Raw genomic sequence first — 20033 nt, 5'->3', positions numbered from 1 at the left:
AGTATGATGTGTAGTCTGTCAGATGCTGATCAGTGCATAGAAGTGTTCCTGTGGGTTGGTGGACTGGCTGTACTTTCCATTGGAGTAGTTAGGCAAGCCTTTACTGAGTTAAGCACAAGGAGGCAGGGTTACTGCAGTCTAGGAAGATGCCCAAGGCATATGGGGGCCCAATGGAAAGCCTGCCTCTTTGCCACCGTGAAGGCAGCAGCAAACTCAATAAGCCTGAGTTCTCCCAGGGCAGAAATTTCATTTTCTCTTGTTCATTGCTCTCAGCCTAGCAGAGAGCACTGCTCAGAGAAGATAATCCATAAATCCTCACTGAAAGGGTATAATGTTCAAGTCGGTCAATCAACAAGCAATTTTGGAGCACCACCTATTCTCAGATTCGCTCATTCGGCATTAACTGAGCACCTAGTGTGTGAGGGATGCTGGGGTCTACCCTCAAGGAGCTTAGGATATAGTTACATGAATTATTAACAAGCGTCAGGACTCAGTGTGGGCACAGTCACACCACAAATCTGGACACTCCCGGGCGCGCAATCAGGGGATCTCACAGGCTAGAGCGGCCTCGGACTTCCCCAGAGCGACCGCGAAGCCACGTGCCGGTCCACGCCCCACTGCTGGTGGCGGGTCCCGCCCGCCTCGAGGCGCAGCTCGCAAGGCCCCCTGCACCGCGGGCGGGAGGCGAGGCCTCTGCGGGACGGCCGAGCTCGCTCCCCCGGTGAGACCCCAACCTTTCCCGGGGCGCCCCAGGCCGCGCATCCTGGAAAGCGCGCAGGGACTTTGGCCAAGGCGAGCCCTGGGGCGTAAGCGCCCCCCTCCGGAGAAGACACACGAAGAAAGGGCACCAGCTCCCCCTGGGCCTCCGGGCAGGTCTCGGGACAGCCAGCCATGCTCGGCCCGCCTCGGCCCCCGCCCCGCAGCACCCCCAGCCCGCGGCTCCAAGGGCGGGAACCGAGCAAAGGTCCCGCCGGGCCGCGCCCCTCCCTCCGAGCCCCCGCCCCTCCCTCCGAGCCCCCGCCCCGCCCGGCCCGGCCCGCGGGGCTCCTACGACTGCGGTCGGCGCGGCGCGGGACTGAGTGGCCCCGGAGGTAAGTGCAGGCGGCCGCGGGCTCCGCTCCGCTCCTGCCTTTCCCGGGGCGGGCGGCCGGCCGTGGGGGGCGAGTCTGGACACCCTCCCCTCTGTCCCCCAAGGGAGACGAATCGGCCCGCTGCCCGCAGCTGGACAGCTTCCCCTCCCCACTCCCCATCCTCCCTCCACCCCCTCCCCCGCTGTCGCAGGGCCTCTGGGACCTCCCGGCTCCCCCCTCACCACCCCCTGCCCGCTCCTCTCTCCTTTGTCTTCCGGTTCCTCGCTGGGTGTGCCAAGGCTTGCCCGGCGGGGTGCGGACGGGGGGCGCGGGGTCGCGGGAACCGAAGGCTGGAGCAGACCTGCATCAGTGTCTGGACCACAACGAGTCCCTCTCGGCCTGGGGCCGGGACACTGCGCCCCGAGCTTGGGGAGGAGACCAAGCCCGCTGGGTGTTCTCGGCCTGGGGTGGGATGACATCACAGCGGCTCCAGTGGCTTCCTTGGGCCTTCACGTGCGGACCCCGTGTCAGAAGCCGGTTTCCCATCTGCACCTGAGAGGGCAAGACGAGCGGGCAGCCCGTGGCAAGGCGTTTGTTGTAGAGTGTTTGAAAAAAATCACTAATCAGAGCCTGCTCTCTTCAAAGCAGTGAATAGGGTGGTGAAAGGGATGGGTGTCTTGGGATCGCTGCCCTCAAGAGGAGAAAGACAGACAGACAGACGGCGGCGTTAGAGTGGAGTGAGAGAAGTGCTGTGAGGTCAGAGAAGCCGCTGAATAACTATAGAGTCAATTAATCGTTTTCAAAATTCACCGCCAACGAGCTCTTCTTGTAAAGGAGAACAGCCGGGAGTGGCTGAGCCCAGAGAGCCAGAGAGATCTGAGAAACGGCCGCTCCAGGCTGCTGGCCCTTAGCTTGCCGGCCTTAGGAGGAAGCTTTGTATTTTCCAGAAGCGCTTTTCTTTCTGTTCTTTTTGAACCCTCAAGGGACCAGAAGAGTCTTCTCTATTCTTAATCAATCTCTCTTCTTATCTACTCCACTTGCCAAAATCCTGTGCTGCCTCACCCTGGCTCCTTTTTCAAGCTCATGCCTGTCTTGTGACCATCATTTGTTTTTTATTTCGCATACTGATTATTTTAGAAAGAAATGATAGAGTACCTTGCATTTAATTTGTCTTCCTATTATAAAAAGGAGCTCAAGTCCTGGGATGTAAGCACTGGAAGATATAAAAGGGTGACACCTCTGTTTTAACTTAACAGACTCAATTTCAGTTTGTTATTTAGAAAACTAAAAATAATTCGAAATGTGCTGAAGTTGTTACCTTGAGACAAGTTCAGCGATGTCTCATTTCCCTAGATAGTGGGGAAATAACGTGTTCCATTGCCGTGATTTCCACCAGAACTGAAGTTGACCCTTTGGAGCACACTTTCTTACTGTGCCAAACAAATTATATGTACCCAGATTAAGAAAAAAGCTGACCGAGGAGTCAGCATGAGGGTGGTCAAGGGCTCAGGCTTGGAAGGCAGGTGGACCTCGGTTGGAATCTGGGCTTGGCACTGGTTCTGTCTGTGACACTCAGTGCCCACCCGTGAGAGACTCCAAGAGCACACTTAGAGTTGAACAAGTTGAGTTTGTGGCTTGTGTGAGGGAGACCTCCCACCGTGGGGAACCATGGGACGTCTCAGTAAGTGGGTATTAGAAAGGAGCTGTAGGATTTGGGTTTTTAGGCAATTTGGGGGTCAGTTTAGGGAAATAGGACTTTGCCCTGGTTTGGATGCTATCGGAAAGTGGGAGAAATTCTATTGAGTGTCTTCATAAGTCTTGTCTGAAAGGAAGGCAGGCTAGAGTGAGGCTAAAGCTGTGGTTGGCCAAGACGCAGCAGTCCCTCATTAGCCAGAGTTGGTGGTGGTAGTTGGGGGTGTTTGGTTGTTTCTGTGGTTTGGACCATGTTCCTTTTTTGTTTGTGGTCAGACAAGGTTGTGAGAGGTCTTGCTTTTGTCTTGATTTGTTGTGACCACAGAGTGGTCTTGCCTGATGTTGATGTTCTGTGGCATTGTTCATGTTCAACGTGAGAATGCCAGGCCAGTGCTAGCCACACCAGGGCTAGCTGGTGGTACCAGGCCCGCTCTCGATGTCTGGGCTGCTGCTTTTTTTCTTGTGATCTGGGGCAAGTTACCTAACATCTTTGAACTTCATTTTCCACATCTGTAAAATGTGGACAGTGTCTACTCAGGGTTGTTGTGAAGATTAAATGAGGAAATGCATAGAAAGAAGTTTGCCCAATGCCTGGCACAAAGCAGGTACTCAGCATACAGCTGCCCCTCCCTTTAGCTGCTGTATTTTGATGTTGAGGTTTCTCTCCTAGAACTACTCAGGCAGAGGCCCAGTGATCAACTGGAGCTGCTCCGGAGAAGAATCTGGAATTGGGTATGAGGAAGCACTGGGTCCTTTCCAACTCAAAGTTTGATCATTCTCTAACTCTGAACCAGTTTTAAGAATGGCCACGAGTGATTATAGTATCTTCTCACGTGATCATTACCTTGGCAACAATTTTTAGGATTCTTTGTTCCCAGCAGCCAGTGGCCCCAGTTGGCCGTGTGCTTTTCTGACTTTGTGTTGTTGTCTTGTTTTCTCGGTCTCTTCCTTAGCAGTTTCTTGCCTGGGAGTCTGATTCAAGCTTGCATATCCTCACCTCATTCACTTTGGCTCTCTGAGTTCTAACCTACTTGGAGCTGGGAAGCCACGTGGGCTGGTGAACAGGGACTGTTTGCTAATAGAATTCCTAAGGCCCTGCGTGAGAGCCCAGGATCTGTGGCACAGCTGTGAAAGGCAGTGCGTTTTCAGGCTGTGAGCATTTTGAGCTAGACCTTTCATGAGACCATTTGTATCCACTTCCAGGTTGGAGTGTTTTGGAAATTTGAATCTGAAGTGTGACGTCTGGTTAATTGAGACATTATTGTCCTTGTCTGTATTAGGCAATTTGGTTGTAGATCCTTCAGTTGGCCCTGGGCATATTGTTTAATCTTTCCTGGCTAGACAGTTACTTGAGATGTTTGAGAATGGTATGGCAGATTATTGTCTCCCAATGCCACATGCTAAACTTTATTGTGTTAAATTTCTAGTCTATATTTTGTCTGATCTCTACTTATATGGAAAGTTCCCAGGAATAAAGGGGGAAAAAAGAAACAATAGAAAATGGGCCAAGGACACAAATGGTTGAGAAAAAGAAACATAAAAAGACTTAAAACGTGCTTGGTGTCATTTATATTAAAATAGCATAATCTAGAACTATACTGAGATACTGTTTCTCACCTATGAGACTGACAGAAATACAAAAGTTTATAACACACTCTGTTGCTGAGCCTGATACTTTCATACCTTATTGGCGAGATTGAAAAATGGTACAACCTATAAATTATAGATGGTTTTACCCATTGATCTAATCTAATTGATCTTCTAGAAATCTCCCTTCGAGGACTCTTGCCTATGTGTGAAGAAGACATACAATCAGGAGTATTTCGTGTGGCATTTTTATAATAACAAAAATTTAGAAATAACCCAAGTGATCGGCAATACAGGACAGGTTAAATAGACAATGGTACATCCACATGATGGAGTATTATGCCGCTGTAAAGAAAAAGGCACTAACATGGAAAGATCTCCAGGATATATTGTTCCAAGACAAAAAGCAAGGTGCAGAACAGTGTGCAGACCCCTTTTTACTTATATTTGTATAAGGAAACATGAAGATAATATATCGAAGGAGAGAGAGGTGAAAGGGTAGATGGGACCTGAGTAGGAATGGATTTCTTGGTGTATATTTTTTTACATAGTCTAGATACTTGAGCCATTTAAATGTATTATGTATTCAAACATAACAATAAAAAGGAAACCTCTAATTTTAACTTCACGAGGAGAATATTCTCAAAGAGTTCCTCGATTGAATAAGCCTGATTCTCATAAAGACCTACAACGCGAAGCCACCCTCCATTAACTCTTCCTAAAGCAACCTACCTTGTCAAGGAGGCAAATTGGCTGTGTTTGATGTTAGATTGAAAAAAAAACATGAAAAATTAACTTAGATGTTTCCTTTCTTCATTCTTTAATCCCTCTGGGGAGGATTGATGTCATTGCTAAGGCTGTGCCGCCCACAGCAGATGGGTTTTGTTATGTTTTGTTATGTTTTGTTTTGTTTTTTAATGGCCAGGCTGATTTGGCTTCTTTAGAAACCTGTTTAATCTGAAGGCAAGTTAGTGATGCCCCTTTCAGGTTGTCGCAGAAAAGAACAGAAACCATAAAAAACGGAGATCCTGACCCCAATGGTAAACCGAGGCAGATTCTGCTGCTGCTCTTTTCTTGGACAAGCAGGGTGAATTCCTACAGGTCATTGAGGAGACTTTATTTTGTTAAAAGTTGTTTTCCTGTGTTAGGCAAAATAAATCTTGCACTTTATCCTAGACACACTCTCAGCAGTCACTGTCTTACATTCCCCACCAGTGTGCTTCCTCCATCCTCCCAAATTCCCGAATTCCCTCTTGGTGACTGGCGTCTCCATCTCAATAGCTAACCTGAGATACCTGGAGGCCATCCTAGGGAGTGTCTTGTTTCATCACCACCCTCACCTCCAACAACCGGAGTTCTGAGGAAACCATCAAACCAGCCTCTTTTCTATCCTTATGCTACCAACACAGGTCAGCATCATCCTTTGTTGTCCGCCTCTAATCTTGTCCACTTCCAGCTGGTTTCCTGTTTTGCTTTCAGAAGATCTTTCTAAGTGACTGCTTTGATCACATTGCTCCCTACACAACCCCTCCAATGGCTCCTGCTGCACTGGCCCCCAAGCAGGGGAGGCACGGACCTTCAGGACCTGGACTGAGGCCTCCTCATCCTTGTCACTTGCCCTTCCTCACCCTAGAACCCTGCACTGCAGTGCAGGAACCAATCCCAGACCTTGAAAAGCAATTCCACAGGTCTGTCAAGGAAGTGGTGATGGCATCTCAACACAGAGTGATGTCCCCTGGACATCACGAGCCTGCTCGTCACAGATCTTGCCTTGCACAATCTTCCCTACCCCTCCACTACCTCCTGCAAATGCTGGGCTTTTGTGATTGCTGCTCCTTTGCCTGCTTGCTTCTACTGAGCCCACAAAATGCAGCTTGGATGCCGTGTACTTCAGGACGACTTCTGGGACCCTGTGCTTCTCTCCAGTTGATTTAGGTGCCTTTTACTTGGTTCATTCCTTGTAGCAAACTGTGTCAATATCTACATTAAAACTTAGCTGTTTATTTCTCCATCTGGCCACCAAATCAGTAGCTCCTTAAGGAGAGAGACTACTTTTTGTCTCTGTATCCTAAGTGCTTAAACATGGTACCTGGGTATATTGGGCACTTAAGAATAATTAATGAATGATGCAATAAATGTTTTGATAAATGGATAAATGAGTGCTCCATTGCATGCAAGATCCTTATGTGTAGTGTGGTGAGAGATTAGTTAGAGATGAGAGGTTGAGCGTAATCAGTTTTCCTTCTTTGCAGTTCACTGTTTATCCGAAAGGAACTTTTTGAATGTTTTGGAATCACTCCCTTGAATGTTCATTCTATTGTTAATCTACAAGGACAGGGTTAGGTAGCTACACAAGAATCTAAGAAAAGGTAGTTTAGAGAAGAACTAGTGATAGGTAAGACAAATGTTTTCTGATGCCTAGAGGAGATTCATGTTAAAGAAAGTGGATTGAACTAGTTAACATACAGGGTTACTCTCAGCTCTCAAATTCTATGATTTTGTTATCCAAGTGACTGCCAGACACCAGGGTACAAATACAAATAAAACACAGTTCTTACCCATTAGACATTTTAACCTTTGACTGTGGATAGTTGAAAAAAATCTTATTTCTATTTGTGCTTTTTTAGGAGTAATAATGATTTTATGTGTGTGTGTATGCATATATATATATTCATGCATATATATCTATTTGGCTATGTGCAGTTTATGTATTCTGAATTGTTTATAACCTTTACTCATGTTTCTACTACAGTATTTTAAAAACTTGATTTGTTAAAGATTTTTTATATATTAAGTATTCTAGTTCTTTGTTATAAATATTACAAGTATTTTCTCAATTTGCCATTTGCCTTTGTAAAGGCCTTTCTCGGGCCGGCCCTGTGGCCGAGTGGTTAAATTCATGCGCTCCGCTTAGGTGGCCCAGGGTTTCGCCAGTTCGGATCCCTGGCGCGGACATGGCCCCGCTCATCAGGCCACGCTGAGGTGGCGTCCCACATGCCACAACTAGAAGGACCCACAACTAACATATACAACTATGTACTGGGGGGATTTGGGGAGAAAAAGGAAAAAAAAAAAAGATTGACAAGTTGTTAGTTCAGGTGCCCATCTTTAAAAAAAAAAGGCCTTTCTCATCCTACAATTGTACAAATATTTGCCTATTTTTTTCCAGTACTTTTATGGTTTCCTTTTTCCTCAAAAACTCCTCTAGCCCATTGAGGATTTGCTGTTGTGTTTGGCATGAGATAGGGATCTGACTGTATTGTTCCCACACCATCGGCCAGTTGTTCTAACACCTTTTATTCAGGAGTCAATGCTTCTTCCACTGAATACAGTACTTTTATATCTTCCGATGTGTCTCTTTCTTCTTTTTCCCTCTGGCTGAAGAATGACTGTGCCTTCATTTCTGGGTTAAAAAGTAACAGCCAGTTACTTCTCATTTATGAATAGGGGAAATCACACAGTGTAGAGAAAAATCGTATTTGACCCTTCAGAGAAGTGGTCGTAAGTAAGATACAGGTTGTGGCAGTCAGCGTGTGTATCCAGATACCTGGTGGGATAGTATTTCCTGACCATTCTGATTGGCTGAGGCCCTGTGACTAGTTCTGACGAACTGTGAGTGGACATGATGTTTGTTAGTTTGGAGCCAGAGCATTTTTTTTTTTAACTTTTTATTAAGATTATGATAGTTTACAACCTTGTGAAATTTCAGTTGTACATTATTGTCACTCATGCTGTAGGTGCACCACTTCATCCTCTGTGCCCTCTGCCCCATCCCCCCCTTTCCCCTGGTAACCACCAATCAGTTCTCTTTGTCTATAGGTTTAACTTCCACCTATGAGTGGAGTCACACAGAGTTCGTTTTTCTCTATCTGGCTTATTTCACTTAACATAATACCCTCAAGGTCCATCCATGTTGTTGTGAATGGGACAATTTTATTCTTTTTTATGGGTGAGTAGTATTCCATTGTATATATATACCATATCTTCTTGATCCAATAATCAGTTGATGGGCACTTAGGTTGCTTCCACGTCTTGGCTATTATAAATAATGCTGCGATGAACATAGGGGTGCATGGGACTTTTGGAATTGCTGATTTCAGGTTCTTTGGATAGATACCCAGTAGTGGGATGGCTGGGTCATATGGTATTTCTATTTTTAATTTTTTGAGAACTCTCCATACTGTTTTCCATAGTGGCTGCACCAGTTTGCATTCCCACCAACAGTGTGTGAGGGTTCATTTTTCTCCACAACCTCTCCAACATTTGTCACTTTTTGTTTTGGTTAGTTTTGCCATTCTAACAGGTGTAAGGTGATTTCTTAGTGTAGTTTTGATTTGCATTTCCCTGATGATTAGTGATGATGAGCATCTTTTCATGTGTCTATTGGCCATCCGTATATCTCCTTTGGAGAAATGTCTGTTCATGTACCCTGCCCATTTTTTGATTGGGTTGTTTGATTTTTTATTGTTGAGCTGTGTGAGTTCTTTATATATTATGGAGATTAACCCTTTGTCAGATAAATAACTTGTAAATATTTTTTCCCAACTAGTGGGTTGTTTTTTTGTTTCAATCCTGTTTTCCTTTGCCTTGAAGAAGCTCTTTAGTCTGATGAAGTCCCATTTCTTTATTCTTCTATTGTTTCCCTCATCTGAGGAGATATGGTGTCCGAAAAGATCCTTTTGATACTGATGTCAAAGAGTGTACTGCCTATATTCTCTTCTAGAAGACTTATTGTTTCAGGTCTAATCTTTAGGTCTTTGATCCATTTTGAGTTTATTTTGCTGAATAGTGAAAAAGAATGGTCAATTTTCATTCTTTTACATGTGGCTTTCCAGTTTTCCCAGCACCATTTGTTGAAGAGACTTTCTTTCCTCCATTGTATGCCCTCAGCTCCTTTGTCAAAGATAAGCTGTCCATAGATGTGTGGTTTTATTTCTGGGCTTTCAATTCTGTTCCAGTGATCTGTGCACCTGTTTTTGTACCAGTACCATGCTGTTTTGATTACTGTAGCTTTGTAGTATGTTTTGAAGTCAGGAATTGTGATGCCTGCAGCTTTGTTCTTTTTTCTCAGGATTGCCTTAGCAATTCAGGGTCTTTTGTTGTGGGGCCAGAGCATTTAATTGCTAGTGTGACACTTTCCAGAACTCTCTTTCCTGTTGGATGATGGCTGACAATGTTCCAGATGGTGGCTGCCCCTTCAGTCTGGATCCCTGAATGACTATGATGAGCGAAGCTCTCCTGACCTCTGTTGGGCATGTGGCGTGATGAAGAAATAACATTTATTGTTACAAGCCACTGAGATTTGGAGGTTATCTGTTTCTGAAGCATAACCTAGACTATCCTCAGTTATAGTCTCTTTCAGTATATAAATTTGATTTCCTTGATATCAACTGAACTCAAACTAGAGGCTTTTCTAGGGAGAGGTATTCCTTCACACATACTGATTGATGCTAGGGAGAAATAAGAATAATTTTAGAAAAAAAGCCATGAAATAATGATTTCTTCTTTAATTTGGGGGTAACTTTGTTTTTTTTTTCAGGTAATCTAGAGCTCTCAAAATGTTTGCCAAAGCAACAAGAAGTTTTCTTAGAGAAGTCGATGCTGAAGGTGACCTCATTGCAGTATCAAACTTGAATGACTCTGATAAGTCTCAACTTCTAAGTCTGGTGACCAAAAAAAAGAGATTCTGGTGCTGGCAGAGACCCAAGTACCAGTTTTTATCTGTCACCCTTGGAGACGTACTCACAGAAGCCCAGTGTCTGAGTCCAGGTATGTTTCCTTGGGTATCTTCTACTCTTAGTCCCAGGACACAAGGTGATTCTTCTTCTAGACATGTGTTGTCTTGAGTGATTATAAGGAGCTATCTTATAATGAATTCTCCTGTTTATTTGTCTACTGTCTTAAAAACATGTCCTTTCTCAAAATGAACGAGATTCTGCAGGCCTAACGTGAAAAGTTAAAGCTTAATCTTTAAAAATTAATATTGCAGTTTTTGGTCTAAAAGTAAGACATGCCCATCGTAGATGTTGTGTCCAGTCAGCGTAAGTGGGATGGATCTGGTACGCAAAATTTGGTTTGGTGTTGAGGTTGGTGAGGCCATGTATCCATCAGGGGGGTGTGAAAAGTTGTATTTACTCACATAGTGAAGCTTTCTGGGGAGAGCAGGGTAGGTTCCCACCCTGGTCCAAAAATTAGCTAGAGAGAAGGAGGGGTAAGGAGATGGGTTTAGTTTTCACTGTGTTTAGGAGGTGGGGTGAGCATCATTCTGCAATGTGGGTTGGGGCCTGCGAGGTTTGAACTTCCTGCTGGTACCAATGGAGGGAGCACTTGAGCTTTCTTACCAGCTTACTCAGATGTCTCACAGGGAAGAGGAAGTGGTGGGCTTGAAACCTGTCAGCAGTCAAACATCAAAAATGGAGTTAGACTCATTCTTACAGAAGAATATTTATAAAATATAGAAAGGCATGAAGAAAATAAATCAACAAAAATTCCACCATCAAGTGTTCCCGTTAATACTGGGATTATGGTCTTTTTTTTCTCTGCATCAGGTTTTTTAAAAACAAAATTGGAAAAAACTATATATAATTTTTATATATTCCTTTTTTATTTTTTTATTTAACCTTATCTAAGTTTTTCTTCGTAGGTTTAAATATTTTTTAATACTGTTTTCAACAAACACATAATATTCCTTTGCATGTATGCACCTTAATTTGCTTAACCATTTCAATGTAGTGCATAATAATTAAGGCTACAATGAACATTTTTGTCTGAATTTTTATTGTTGTTTTTGTTTTTCCTTCAAGCAATTGCTTCAGCATAGATTCTTAAAGATAGTAACACTGGACCAGAGGTTGGGAACTTTTTGAAGACTTTTGGTACTCATTACTACACTACTTTTTGGAACATGGTGATATATGAAAGCATCGTCAGCTCTTAATTATTGGACTAAATGATGTCTGAGTCCTCTTTCAGCTCTAAAGTTCTCTAATTTAGTGACTACATCTTTATTAAAGAGGAAAAGAGAGAGAGGAGATAACTTGAGTTGCCAAGTAATCTCTAAACTTTCTTCCAGATCAGCATTCAAACCTGTGCTTTCTTCAGCTGGACTCATTGTCAGAGCTGTTAAGCAATGTGCAAATGAGTTGATATCAATTTTATTTCATTTTTTCCCCCTGGATTTCTGGTAGAACTTCTATGGAGTTGTGAAACAATTAAATATGAGCAGGGGCAAGAGAAAAAAATTCACAGAATAGACCATGGAACCCTGAGTAGCTGGAATTTCACTGCTCTGTGCTGTTGAAGTGCCTCTTGTGTGGTGTCCTGAAAGATCATGAAGATGTGTGTTAGGTGGGTGAGGCCAGTTGTAGTCACTGCAGATGGAGAAGTCCCAAATATGCTCCTCATCTGAGGCCAGGGCTCACCCCTGGTTCTGTGTCCCGCTGGTGTGAGGGCTGTGATAAGACGTGTCCTCTACTTTGTCTGCTGAGCAGACTCAGGATGCTTCACTTTTGTTAATTTTTTTGCCATTTGCAACAACGCGGGAGCGTCTGTGTTGCCCAGGGCTGTGAAGGTTGGAGGGTGACTTGGTGGTTGGCAGTCCCAGTGACAGCCTGCTGGTTTCCTCACTTTCTCCCTTCCACCAGCAGCAGTTCATGATGCAAAAGTGTACACAAATGACATCTTTTTTGGAGGTGTGTCTAGAGTGGCTTTTTGTAATATACAAACAGTCTTGATTGTCTCCCCCTGCTATGGGGTCCATCCAGTCTTGGGGACAGAGTTTCCAGGAGTGGTAATGAGCCTCATCAAGAAGAGAACTGTGACCTGAAGATAGAATTTCTGTCTGTAGCACTTTGTACAACCTAGGACTGTCCTGTTTATCAGAAAATGCCGTTGCTCTGGCCTAAACCCAGTGGGTAGATGGAGCACTTGCTGTGTGCCAGGCTCTGTATTACACACTGTACATACATCAGCTTGTAACAGAACTCATAAGGTAGGTATTATTAATTATCTCCAAATTACATATGACAAGCCTGAGGTTCAGGAAGATGAATGTTAGGTAAGTTCTCCCTGCTAGGAATATTAGGGTAGTGATAAAATCTTGAGCTCTTAACACCTGCTCTATGCCGTTTCCCAAAGCGTTTCCCACAGTGCTTGTATTCCACGAGATGTGACAGGAAAAGGCTTTGAATTGGGGGCATTTTCACAGCCTTCTTATTTTTGGTGGTGGTGGTAGAAATGATTCCCTACTTTGTAAATTGCAAAAATAACGATTGGTGATTAGTTCTTGCTAACCCCCTTTTTTTTTTTATTAAGATTATGATAGTTTACAACCTTGTGAGATTTCAGTTGTACATTATTGTTAGTCATGTTGTGGGTTTGCTAACCCTTTTTGAAGAATGGGTTTTCTAGACTGGAGTGAAAGAAATACAGGTGTTAGGAGCAGTGAATGGATGGAAAGAAGTCTTTCAGACTTGACAGGGTGTTGAATCCTTTAGGAAGTACAACCAGGAACCCAGGAGGGCCTTGGGTGAGGGAAATGGAAAAGGCCAAGTGTGAAGTTCCTAAGAGACTAAAGGTAGATGGTATGATGATGACTGAGACTATTTTTATGGTGGTATTTGGTTGGATTAAAAATGAGAACCCGTGGCCAAGTGGTTAAGTTCATGTGCTTTGCTTTGGCAGCCCAGGGTTTTGCTGGTTCACATCCTGGGTGCAGACATGGCACTGCTCATCAAGCCATGCTGAGGCGGCGTCCCACATGCTACAACTAGGAGGACCCACAACTAAAAATATACAACTGTGTACCTGGGGGCTTTGAGTAGAAAAAGGAAAAATAAAAAATCTTTAAAAAAAAATGAGAACAGTAAGAATCTGGAGACATGAGAAATTTGGCAGTTCAGGTATGAGATCGTCAGATATTTATCTTTAGTGTCAGCTACAAAGGGCAGATCTGGAAGACAATCTGATAGCAATCACCTGGATATGACCAGATGAGGAACATGGTAATTCCCAGGGGACTCGATTGAAGCTGGGACACCAGGTAGGTGGTGGCATCTTCCATAGTGTCTGGGAAGGCAGGAAAGAGGAATAGAGAGTCTGCAGCTTGTGTGTTCCAGGATCGAGCTTGAGGGAGGGAGGAAGGGCCTGCCCACTGACTATCAGGAAGATAGAGCTAAGGAATTGCATGATAAGGAGTTGAATAACTGGGTAGAGGTCAGGTAGAAACAGATAAGTATGGGAAGGGAATTCTTTGCTGGAGGTGGTAATGATTGCCGGGGGAATGTTCTCTAAGACTGGTGGGTGGGAAGGGAAGATGCCTAAGGACAGGTCCAGATGGCCAACCTGCCAGATACCAAGGCAGGTCACTCCAATGAGCATCCTGAGCAGGAGCTGCTATTTTCTCTCTGCTTAGGTGTCATCCTTGCCTGTTCCCTTTACTATCTTCATCCTGGAAAAGTGGACATTTAAAATATTCTGTTTCTTCACCTGGATAGTAGTTAAATAGATGTTTGCTTTAAAATTATTTGATAAACTCTACAGATACTTTTTGTGCACTTGTCTATATGTATAGATTGGAATTGAAAGACGAAAAAACAAAAAAGCACCCAGTAGAGCCTGTGACCACCCGTTCACGCCATGTTCTCAGTCAGCACCCAGTACGCTGGCGCCATTCTCCTTTGCGCACACGCACAGCATGGCTGCCAGCTTTCCAGTCTAAGTGCAAACCTCATGTTTCCCATGGGTCTCCACAGGCTGAGGAAGCTAGGTGACCTAAGGCACAGATATAGCCGTGTCATCATCAGATTCCTTTGCATGTCTCGTTCCCTCCAGTGGTCGTGGAGTCAGACTTTGTGAAATACGAGGGCAAGTTTGAAAACCATGTGAGTGGGACCATTGAGACGGCACTGGGGAAGGTCAAGCTGAACTTTGGAGGCAAAGGCCTCAGGGAGAGCCAGTCTTCGTTTGGAACCCTGAGGAAGCAGGAGGTGGACTTGCAGCAGCTCATCAGAGATTCCGTGGAGAGGTAATGAGAATTCTGTTTGGCATTTTGGATTTTGACACATCTCACATTTAAAGGTCGTTTGGTTGGAGCTTTGTTAAAATGGTGACAGCTGGGAACTTGGCCAGTCAACAAACATTATTGAATGCCTGTTGTGGTGAAATTTTACGAGGAGGTTATCCTTTAGTCTGGAATTTCTTGACTGTTCTTAGCCTGCGGGTGGAGACTTGGGAAGCACTTGAAAAGGATGTTACTTCAGGCAAATATGTACTTTTCCCCAACCTTATGATTTATAAAATGCCAACAGTGAGAATGCTCTCTCCTAGATTTATGAATACCAATATCAGAAGTAGGAAAATCATAAGCCCTGCTGACTCTTAATCATTTTCTGATTAGGAGAAGAGAGCAAGTGAGGGGCTTCAGGCGAAAAGCTGGTTTCCAACTTGGAAGTCTTGAAGAAAACCCCACATTTATTCATTGTTTAGCTTTCAGTAAAGACATTTTTGCCTGAGTATAATTCCTCATTATTTTTACCTTATGTCTATTCATCATTCAATAAATAATTTTGTTGAGTGCCTACTGTGTACCATGTACTGTTCTACATGCTGGGGATGCTACAGTGAACAAAATGTCAACATTTCTGGCCTATATTCTAGTGTGGAGAGACACAAAATGTACACTTAAGTAACATGTGTGATAAGTTTATGGGGATCGATGGAATGGAGAAAAATGTAGCAGAGAAGGGGGATAGGGCATGCCAAGAATGGAGACGATAATTTGAAAAAGTGGCCAGAGAAGGCATCCTGGAGAAGTTGGCATGGGAGCAAAGACTTGAAGTTGGCGAGGGAGTGAGGATAGGGGTATGCTGGGCAAGAGTGTTGGAGGCAGAGGTTAGTGTGGCTGGAGCTGAGTAAGCTAGGCAAGAGGAGGTTGCATCAGAGGGGCCAAAAGGAGTGAGTGGCAGGTCTTGTTGGACCTTGTAGGCCATGGGAAAGACTTTTACTCTTACTTGGAGAGAAGTGGGAAGCCACCAGAAGACTCTGAGCAGGGAAGAGCATGATCTGACTTATGTTTTTAGAAGGATCCTTCTGGCTGCTGGGTTGAGAAGAGATTGGGTTGGTGAAAGCAGGGGCAATTGAGAGGTTATTGCAATAATCCTAACAAGAGATGATATTTCAGTTTGTATAGTAACGTGCATTTTCATGTGTAATTATATCACCCTTTTTCTTTTAAAACAAAATGCAAATCCAAATCAATTGAGAGAAAACTCACTTGTGTTTAAGTATGGGTAGCTTATCTCCTCTTTTCCAACGTTCTTAGGATTATATAAAATGCAAAATACAGTTGCTTATCAAACAAAATTGTTAAAAAAATGAATGAGTGAAAAATATAAAACTCACATATCAAGCATTGGTGGACAGATTTTGTATAAAGATTGAGGATGCGTGGGCAACTGCAGTCTGCAAAACCCATTCACCTCTCCACTCAGCTCTGATGCTTAATGGACTTGAAAGACCGTGGCTGTTATTTGACTCTTGCTTCCTGGCACTTTCTTGGCCTCTTGGACTCCAGGACTCCACTGAGTCAGGACTCTGGCAGGAATTCCCTTTTGGTCAGAGAACTTTAAGCTCTCTCTGGTGGCAGCAGGTGGAAGGGATAGCCATCTCTTTCTCTGAGAGTCATGGTCTTAATTTCCCTCTCTCTAGTGCTTTTCTTCTTTGCTAGAGAGGCATTTTCCTTCTCTACTGCAATGCTTGGGACGTATTCAAAAAATATTTGTTGTTTATCTGAAAATAAAATTTAACTGGCCGTCCTGCATTTTTATTTGCTAAGTCTGACAAATAAGGGGGAAGAGGGATGGGAGGGCTGGGAGTGTCCAAGGGCCTCTGTTCCCTCAGTCTTCACACAGCCCTATTTCGCAGTCTTGTTATTTCTATTTCAAGAACCACAATTTGGCAATGCTCTATAATCACATTTCTCAATGTAGGTTTTTCAAACACTCTTCGTGATTCAGGTGTAGAAGCTAGTGCCAACAGGAAGCATATGGGGAAAAGTCAGCGAGTAGAGACGGGAGAAGATAGTCTGAAGAGAGAGAAGCTTAGGCTGCAGTTATAAGTGGGGAGACAGGGAGAGAGGGAGAGGAAGGAAGCCAGTGTCTGCTGAGTACCTACTGTGTGTCAGGCACTTTATAGACATCAGCTCATTTCCTCTGCACGGCCATCTCCTTTCACATTTGAGCATCTAAGGCTCAGCGAGGAGAAGTGACTCGTTCTCAGTCCAAGAGCTCAATCTGGGTGCCGGAGCTGCGATTCAACAGTGTATTTTCTGGTGCCAAAGCTCCCGTTCTTTCCTCTAAATCATTCTTGAAGCGACTGTGAAGCAAAGAAGCTGGCTGAGATACAAGTAGTTAAAATTATAGAACAGAATGTAAAGGCAGAGCGTGACTGTGGGTCCCCAGCGAGGGTACTGGGGAGTGCACAGTGGGCTAGGCGCGCTCCTGAGCAAGCGCAAGTGAACAGCTAAGTCTGTCCGCTTGGAGGCGCCCACACTTGGGGATGAGATCACCTTGGGAGGGTATTCAGAAATCCTGTTCATTGTAGAGGTGATGGGGAAGGGACGGCCAGGCTTGGGGCAAGAGGGGTATCAGGAACATGACAAAGAACAAATTTAAAGTCTAGAAATGGAAGAGGTATCTTGTCCCAGAGCCATCTCTTTCTTGTTCTGTTGCTAAGAGGTAAAGGTGAGCTGCAGGGGAGGGGAGGGAAGACTCAGCCATGGGATGGAGCTCATGTAAAGCTAGCATTCTTGTTGCCTCACTCCGGAGTGATAAATTCTTACCTACCTCGTCTGCCTGTCTTTGGACTCCCACAGCATCATTAGAGTGATAAGATACTGTCGGATACACATGTGGCTTTGGGAGTGGTAATTAGTAATGCTTAAGTCCTGTACTTTTTTGAGGGCTTATTTGCAGTCAGTCATTTTTATTTCAGGTCATTTAGATAAGTTGCCATCTGTATACAGGTTATTTTAGCCTTCAGAGTATTACCTTTATTGTCCATGAGATGTGTGCACATCTCATGACAAGTGCATGTGTAGATAACATTTATCTAGCATTCTTGGGCATGAAGGCATGCCACAGGAGTAGACCTTCCAGACCCCTGGAGCTGACCCCTGTGAATGAGAGCTCTATGTTTTTCTTGAAACATTCTTGATGGAAACCGTGTTAAGATATATCACGTACTTCTCTTCTTCTTCTTTTTTTTAATGGAGAATAACACGTTTATTGAGACCTTTTTGTAATGACTCAGATTCGTGTTTTATTCTTAAGATCCATTATCATTTTGTAATAAACTCTTTAGTTTTTCTGCCTTGTCTTCCATCGTCTGCTGCCGTTTGTCACTGCCATGAGTATAACCGCCACACCCCACCCAATCTCTGCCACTCATGTTTGCTTCTAATCGCCCAGGGGTGGGGAAGTTTATTCCCGGTCAATAGCTTCTGTAGACTTGGTATGTCACTTCTGCCCCTGGCCTCAGTTTCCTTAGCTTAGCTGAAATAGTTGGACTAGATGATTTTCGAGGGTTTTCTCCTGACTAACTGTCAGAAGTGAGTGGACTCGGAATGCACACATGGGCCCCTTTGCTTGAATTCAGGGCCTTGGTTTCAGATGATTTCCAGAGATGGCACCATTTTGTGCTTTCCTGGCTATTTAGGAGTTGAGGTGGTTGTTACCATACAGGCAGATCCCACTCATTCTCTGTCATATTGTAAAGCAGATTTTGGTAAAACATTACGTTTTTCTATGAATACATGATAATTAGAAGTTTGGTTCTTCATTAAGAGTTCCAACTTATAAATTATATGAAACTAATAGATCATGCAGGCAATGGTATGGCAATGATAAACCTTCATAATTATTTAAAATATTTTAAAATTACACCTAAAGTCTTAGTATATCTAAATACTTCCAAATTCCACAAGTTTTATGCACAAGAAAAACTTTCAAATGCTACTCTTTGTTATGGCCCCCATTTGACCTCTCTAAAGTTACTGCAGTAGCTCTCGTGAGTACTCTTTCAGTGTGCCAGCAACTCCTACTTTATTTAGGAGTTGTTTGAGGGGAGGGATTTTGAGGGCCCATGTCTGTCTTTTTTTTTTTTAATTGCTTTTCTCCCCAAATCCCCCCAGTACATAGCTGTATATTTTAGTTGTGGGTCCTTCTAGTTGTGGCATGTGGGATGCCGCCTCAGCGTGGCCTGATGAGCGGTGGGTGTGATGTCCGTGCCAGGGATCCAAATTAGTGAAACCCTGGGCCACCGCAGTGGAGCATGCAAACCTAACCACTGGGCCACGGGGCTGGCCCCCATGTCTTTCTTAAAAATGCCATGCAGCAAAGTTAGCTGGTCTTCTTTTCTACTTAATAAGTTTCCCTGTGGCCAGGAGAGGGTTTGAAAATCATTCCATTTGTCTTTGTGCTTGACGCAGTGCTGGCATCATTACTTTTAACATATGGAGTTTGTGCCCAACAATTTAAAGACCTCTGGCCACATGTACTTGGAGAACAAGCGTGTCCTGAATCTGGTCCTTTTGTTTATTCTCTTTTCTTTGTGTCTCCTTCAGGGGCTGCCTTTAGGTAGTCAAAACAGACGAGGTGAAGGCATCCCGCAGTGTGGGGTGGCAGCGGCCAGCAGCACCTCTTCATGCTCTGCTCTTGGTGCGGGAGGGTGAGAGTATTTTTAGGCTGGTTGCAGAGTGGTAAATTTCAGCCTCATTTTTCAAAATGGAAAAAATTAGTTGTGGAAACATAGAAGTATAAAGAATAATATAACAAATACTAATATACCACCTCTCCTGACTCCTGGCTTGAAAAAGATCTTTTTCTTTAAACCAAGACATAGGAGCCATCTCTTTCTGCCTTCACTGCCTGAGACTTCATTAATAAAGTGGGATTAGTGTTCCCAAGGAGTTTCTGTGAGAATTAATTGAGAGAATATAAACGAAGCATGACACATGGCAAGCTATTAATTGTAGCTATTAGTGTGACCACTTCCATAATTATTGCTGTTATTACTAGCCACAAATAGATCCTGGCTACAAAGGCTGGGGAAGGTCAGAGCTATTGGAAGGAAAGGTATGACTCAGCATTTGGTGACTGGTAGGGAGATGCAGAGTTTCAGAAGAGAAATGAAGGTCCTAGGAGTTTCTGATGTAGCATTCTGAGGCTCAGGTCCTGGAGCCCCGGCTTGGCCACCCCCCCTCCCCAGGGCAGGAGGCAGGCGGTGCATCGTCTCCGTGGGGAGCCTCGCTGGACCTTGCTGGGGGAAGGACTAACTTCGGGGAAAGTTGGAGAGGCTCTGGTTCCCGCATGGAGCAGCAGCCTGGCTTCTCCCAAAATAAGTGTGGACTCAGACACGTGGCTGGGCCACAGAAAAGTCTAGAAAGCATGCAGACCGATCTCTCAGAATGTTTTGTTTGTCACAGGAGACGCTGATTTAATTCTTGAATAAAGATGTATGAAGCCCTTGAACATATCAGTAAGCTGTTAACGGGCCTCATCTGTCGTCAGATTCTTTGTGGGAAGAACAGCAGTGAAGCTCTCAAGCCTCCACTAAGTCCACTCTTTTTAAAAGATGTCTTTCTTGAGACCCTCAGCACACACCCATCTCTGTCCTGTCTGAAAGTCA

General features: G+C 44.2%; 1 protein-coding gene across 1 annotated transcript in view; it reads left to right on the top strand.

Annotated features, from left to right (window-relative positions):
- Positions 1 to 1025: 1025 nt before the first annotated feature.
- The window catches only part of GSDME (gasdermin E), a 57946-nt gene continuing 38938 nt past the window's right edge, over positions 1026 to 20033 (top strand). Inside the window, exons 1-3 of the mRNA XM_046670639.1 lie at positions 1026 to 1091; positions 9889 to 10118; positions 14181 to 14373. Coding sequence (XP_046526595.1) covers positions 9908 to 10118; positions 14181 to 14373 — 404 coding nt within the window. The 5' untranslated portion in view covers positions 1026 to 1091; positions 9889 to 9907. The remainder of the gene's footprint in view (positions 1092 to 9888; positions 10119 to 14180; positions 14374 to 20033) is intronic.

Source organism: Equus quagga, chromosome 8 (genome assembly GCF_021613505.1).
Source record: "Equus quagga isolate Etosha38 chromosome 8, UCLA_HA_Equagga_1.0, whole genome shotgun sequence".
Lineage (NCBI taxonomy): Eukaryota > Metazoa > Chordata > Mammalia > Perissodactyla > Equidae > Equus > Equus quagga.
This window is presented reverse-complemented; position numbering and strand designations above follow the sequence as displayed.